Source organism: Brassica oleracea, unplaced genomic scaffold (assembly GCF_000695525.1).
Source record: "Brassica oleracea var. oleracea cultivar TO1000 unplaced genomic scaffold, BOL UnpScaffold00692, whole genome shotgun sequence".
Classification (NCBI taxonomy): domain Eukaryota; kingdom Viridiplantae; phylum Streptophyta; class Magnoliopsida; order Brassicales; family Brassicaceae; genus Brassica; species Brassica oleracea.
The window spans coordinates 13,705-19,342 of record NW_013617439.1 but is presented as its reverse complement, the minus strand read 5'-3'; the positions used below and the strand labels follow the sequence as shown (position 1 = coordinate 19,342).

Below are 5,638 nucleotides of genomic sequence, written 5' to 3'. Positions count from 1 at the left end.
GAATCTTTGTCTCCAGGTAGTAATGCATTACTATGTTGGCTGTTGGCTCCAGAAAGGATCTGTCTTTTGCTGGCTTAGTGTACTGTCTTGGTGTAATTCGTGTTGAAGTTGAATAATAATCCATCAGATGACAAAAAAAAAAAAAAAATCTTTGGTGTTATATTTAATATTTTTTCTTCTACCTGGACTCCATGTTAACGAATCTTTTTTTTTTCTTTGTCTTGGTTGGATATGCAAGATATCTTTAACTTTTTTTTTATCACTAGCGGCGGAGCCCCGCGCAAGCGCGGAGATGTCAAAGATACATGTGTTGTTGTAGTTTAAAATGCTAAAGGAGGTGTAGTCAATTGTTTTGGTTCGTATAGATGTAGTGATATCAGAAGAGATGTATAAGAAAAAGATAAGTCATGTCTAAATTCATATTACTGCATATGTATAATGTTTGGAATTCTATTTAAATGGAAATTCAAATGAAGAGAGCTAATGCGAAGGGACCGTATATCTTATATACTTCATGTTGACCTGCGCTATGGTGTATGATGTACATAGCATGTTCTGTTTTGTTTGTCACCACCGTACTAAATATTAAGTCAACCTTTTTTAAGTGTCTATCTTGTTAAAATAGAAGTACACTTATAAATTAACTCTTAGTTTTTTAGTTTATTTACATCTCAATGCTACTGAAGTAATAAATTTACCCTACTTTTTAGTATTCTTATATTTTATAGTTTAATGAATGCATTTTTCTAAAATGAAATACACCAAATTATGTCCTACTTATTTAAGGAATACTTCCTATAATCAAGCTAAATAATAAATTACCCTTAATCAATACCAAAAATATAACAAAATGTTCATTATACGGACTAGTTATTTTTGATTTTGGTATATTAACTATGTCTAAAAAACATAGAAAATGTTATAAAAAATACATCATATAAAACACACAAAATTATAATTAATATATATTCGATCATTTGATCGTATAAATCAAATATAACCATAGACAACATTTTTATTTTACCTAAATTTTTTATCCATAAAAAAATACATGTACACCAACACACGGATTATATTTTAAAATATGGGTATAATAATTGACGGATCAAAAAATAAAACAAAATTATTCACAATAAATTATAAAATTTATGGGTTTAGAAATATATAAAAAAATTATTTAATACATATAAATTTTATAAATATATATTACCATTTATATAAGATAAAAAAAAAAGTTCTAGTTAATAATTAAAAATGTTCACCTCGAATGAGGTAAGTTGCCGTAAATGGCTTTGGAGAAAAACATGAATATAAAGAAAACTCTCATTCACCGGGGTATATACGTCCACCTGCTTTCACGTCATCTGTAGACGTGTTTCTGGCACCAACGGAGGTGGATGAAAACTAATTTGGAGTGAATTTCGGTTTATTTTCCGCTAATTTGTTGGGATGAGAACTTTATATTTATAACTCTATATGAATTGCATGATTGAAGCATATCTTAATCTACTTGCCTGTTTTTCTATATATTTTTTATGAAACGTACATCATTAGTAAGAGTTAATTTTTTTCTGTTTTTTTTTTGTGAGTTTCGTTAAGGTTTGCAGGCATCATGAACGTAATTTAGGGTTCCTGTTGTTCGAGCTCTGTTGATTAACGTTTTGTTAGTCAGAGCATTTTTATTCCCAACTCATTTGTTTTTCCTAAGAATTTCCAGACTCCTTACTTGTCTAACTAACTGAATGTCTGAATCATGTACGTTCATATATCCTTTGAAATAGATATTATTATGTTAATTGCACCAACTTAAAAAATTATGCCAACCCTTTTTAAACTATTAAAACCATAAGTGCTTTAAAGAACGAAAACGTGGAAACAGAAAAATGCTTGGAAAGTGAGAAATAGAAATTGCAAAGCACTAAAGGAAAATGTATAGAAACAAAAGCAGAGGTGGGTTGACAGTGTCACAGCTTGCTAACTTCACTCACGGGGGCGTTTACGGCTACTCTCTTTTCCATCAATACATGATTGATTTGGTCCATCCCCTTCATCTCTAACTTGGTTGCTGGCATATGCATATGGTCCACCACCTTACACTTGAACATATTGTTCTTCATTGGTGTTGAAAGTCTGCCAAACAGTTTCACTTATGTTATTATAATATGAGTTAGATGATAACGTTTTGTAAAAATATATGTTCTAATACCTCGGGGTTGATGTGGTCAACGATTGCAGAAACTGTGAAAGTGCAGTAGCATGGGGTGAAATTGAATAGTGTCACACGAATCTGGAAAACAAAATCTTTTCCATCAAGTTCTTGTAGGCATTGTGGGAGTTCGTTGCCGTGACCACCATTCATCTGCAGGTAAAGCCAAGTTTAGGGAAATAAAGTACGTCTGTGATAAGTGGATGCGAGCATCAGATGTTGTGAACAGAAAATCACAAACCTCATCTAGAGTTAGACCAGCTGCATCTTGCTTAGTCAGTCTAAGCACCTCTCTGTCAAACAATACGAAAGTGGCATTATCATTCCCATCATCAACTAACAATTCAATACAGTACCTGGAATAAAGGGTGACATAAGAGATCATAATGTTAGGAAGAGTCTATAATCATACACATTTATAAATAGTAAAATTCTTACTTTATAACTCTGGTGATGTTGAGATTAACACAATGGTTGCAACAGAGAGAGGTACCAGATTTGTCAAGCTTCCTGCTGCAGCCAGTGCAAGAAACGAAAGACCAACATTTTGTTGCAGGACCTCAACAATCCAAGCCTTGCAGATAAAATAAGCTTCATGTGTCTTTACCAAGGCAGCATATCAACTATTTAATAATTCTGTGCTAAATCATTTTTTTTTTTACAACTTTCTTGGTTCGAGGAATATTACATGCTCGTCAGAATTGGAAATGAACTTTTTTGGATCTCCTATTGAGACAACTTCCTTCATTTTTTATCCCTTCTTTGGTATCGATACAAGGGAAAGCTTCACCTATTGGGCGTTATAAGCTGGAACCAGATGGTATAATATGATGAACTACCAGAACATTAAAATTTTGGTTAAACAGAAACACCTAAAGAGTTTATACCTGGCTGTGAACTCTGAGATGGCTTGAAGGCTGGGGTCGAAATAAAACTCCTTTGCTGGTGTGGAGTTGAGGTACAGGTTACCTGCAGTATGATGAGTGTTTTGTAGATTATATGTTGGACGAAGATGTTATTTTTTATAAATATATAAACGGACAAAAATTCTTCAGTATGATGGCTAAGTTTACAGTTAACAAACCTCCAAATATTTTGGGATGAGCGACACCGAACTGGGCGGATCAACCGAGGCAGAGAGCGTCGAAGGCTAATTGCAAAAAGACAGCATCGGAGGAAGACATTTTCGAAAATCTTTCTACGCTCAATAAAATGATAAACTCAAAATGGTTCTGAACATCCAACCTACTCTCAACCCCATTATATATAAGATTCGAGATGCAGGAAACGGAAACATCGACATACATACTCGAATTAATGGGAATAACAATCATGGCCGAACAGAAAGAAATACATTGAACCATATGGGGGGGGGGGAGAGATAACGACAGGGGAGGTGAAGAGATGAGAGGAGAAACAGTAGGTCTACAGATTTTGAAAAGCGGAGATAGGCCTGGGCGTTCGGGTACCCAATCGGGTTTGGGTCGGGTATTTCGGGTTTCGGTTCTTTCGGGTTTCCAATACAAATACTCATTCGGGTATATATAAATTACGGGTCGGGTTCGAGTCGAGTCCAACCGGGTTCGGGTGGGTTCGGTTCCGAGATTGAAGACCCGTAAAGTAACCAAATACTCATTGTACTTGAAATTATTGTGGTTACATTTACCCGAAGTAACCATTCGGTTCCAATTTGTAACCGAAATAACCAAAAAAAAAAAACTTAAAACGAATACTTGATCATAATACATAACAAAAATCCCATTTCTCCATTGCTTTCATAGTTTAAATCACTTCAGTTCATTCTTCTTGTCTTGATTGGATATCATGATCTGAAATAAAGTTATAAACAAGTAAGTTATAAACGAAAACATGAATATCAAGCATGTCACCATTTCATACTCATCACATAAACACTTACTTTGAACTGTTTGCAGCTTTGAAGATGTTTATGGAGGTTAGATGTGCCAAAATTAGGCACACAAGCAAAAGTGTTGTTGCAATAGTGACATATACATTTGTTTTGGTTGTCTTCTGTTCTTGTGTAGTGCTCCCAAATAGCTGATCTACGCATCATCTTCTACTCTTGTTGGCTCTTGACTCTTGTGAATAGAGAAAGATTACCACAGAGAGTTTGGAATATAAAGACTTCATCAGTTTCAAACTTTGAAAATTGCAGTTTGAATTGTATAAATCAAGACTGAAGGAGTCAAAGGGTTTGGAAATAACAATAATAATGGCAGAAACACATAGGTAGAGGTATAACTAAACTGAAAATTCCATTCCATATTTGAAAAAGGAACAAAACATACACCAATCCTTTTCTTAACCGCAATGCAAGTTTTCAAAACAACAAAGAACCAACAACAAACAACAACAAGAGACCAAACTAAAAAACAAACTCAAAGCGCATCATCCACTTCTCCAAAGCTCCTCCTTGACTCATTCTTCTTGTGTTGCTTGAGAATCAAACTCTGAAACAAGTTATAAAGAAAAGCATTGTCAAGAAAATATTATATAAAAGTTATAAGTGATAACTGATTAGTTATAAGTGATATACCCCTCTTGAGTTTGTCTTCATACTCAAATTCACTTTGAATACCCTCAGTTCAAACGATCTTAGCCTAGTAGTGTTTGATCTTACATAGCAAATAGCATTACGAATAGCAGAAACATTAACATCCACAGCAGCCAAACCATCTTTCACTATCAAGTTTATGATGTGTGCAGAACAACGCAAATGCATATAATCCCCAGAAAGCACCATTGCATCATTACCAAGCAAACCAAAACTAGTCTTAAACTTCCTAAGAGCCGATGAATTTGCAGTTGCGTTGTCAACAGTGATGCAGAAAATCTTTTCTATACCCCAATCAGCTAAACACTCAAGTAGAACTGTTGAAATGGTCTGACCTTTGTGATCAGTGATGTACTTAAAGCCGAGGATCAGCTTCTTCAGTTTCCAAGATGCATCAATGAAATGAGCTGTGATCACCATATAACTAGCACCTATACGAAACCAAACAAACACAAGTTAGTCTTGAATCTTATATATAAAATCAGACATAAACAAATACTAAGCTAAGGAAACTAGCATCATTACCTGTAGCTTGAGCGACCCATATATCAGTTGTAAGAGACACTCTCTGTTTGTTAACTTTGAACCATTCCTTCAATGCAGCTTTCTTCTTCACATACATCTCAACAATGTGTCTTGTTGCGGTCCTCCTCGACTGTGGCTTGGGCAGATTCACTTTGTTGCAGAACCACTTCCATGCTAAGCTTTCAACAAAGGAAAGTGGCACAAGCATCTCGTTTGTAGCTTCCCAGACCACAGCTTCTGAAACCTTGGCGTCCTTCAGATAACCATCTTCATTGATCGCAGGCTGAGTACGAACCATTCCCTCTTCCCAAGCTTTGTAATGTTTGCAGGTG

General features: G+C 35.0%; 1 protein-coding gene across 9 annotated transcripts; it reads right to left on the bottom strand.

Moving 5' to 3' along the window:
• Positions 1-1,808: 1,808 nt before the first annotated feature.
• On the bottom strand, positions 1,809-3,615 carry LOC106319929. 9 transcript variants are annotated; one of them, XR_001265618.1, is made up of 7 exons: positions 3,291-3,615; positions 3,094-3,175; positions 2,895-3,013; positions 2,700-2,807; positions 2,448-2,562; positions 2,207-2,359; positions 1,809-2,130 (listed from the first exon to the last, which is right to left on the bottom strand). XR_001265618.1 is itself a non-coding variant. In XM_013758318.1 (3 exons), exons 1-3 carry the CDS (start codon positions 2,589-2,591, stop codon positions 2,092-2,094), a joined length of 336 nt encoding a protein of 111 aa, XP_013613772.1. In that variant the 5' UTR covers positions 2,592-2,637; the 3' UTR covers positions 1,809-2,091. The 9 variants fall into 9 exon arrangements, 1 of the variants encoding a protein (XP_013613772.1); XR_001265617.1 differs by having other exon boundaries at positions 2,895-3,175; XR_001265616.1 differs by having other exon boundaries at positions 2,700-3,013.
• Positions 3,616-5,638: the final 2,023 nt, after the last annotated feature.

Excerpts from the sequence above, each read along its gene's own strand:
- LOC106319929 (XM_013758318.1), bottom strand. The coding sequence starts at position 2,591 with ATGATCTCTTATGTCACCCTTTATTCCAGGTACTGTATTGAATTGTTA. Across the intron at positions 2,360-2,447 it reads CTGGTCTAACTCTAGATGAG|ATGAATGGTGGTCACGGCAA; the intron begins GTTTGTGATTTT and ends CTTTACCTGCAG. Across the intron at positions 2,131-2,206 it reads TTGACCACATCAACCCCGAG|ACTTTCAACACCAATGAAGA; the intron begins GTATTAGAACAT and ends ACTGTTTGGCAG.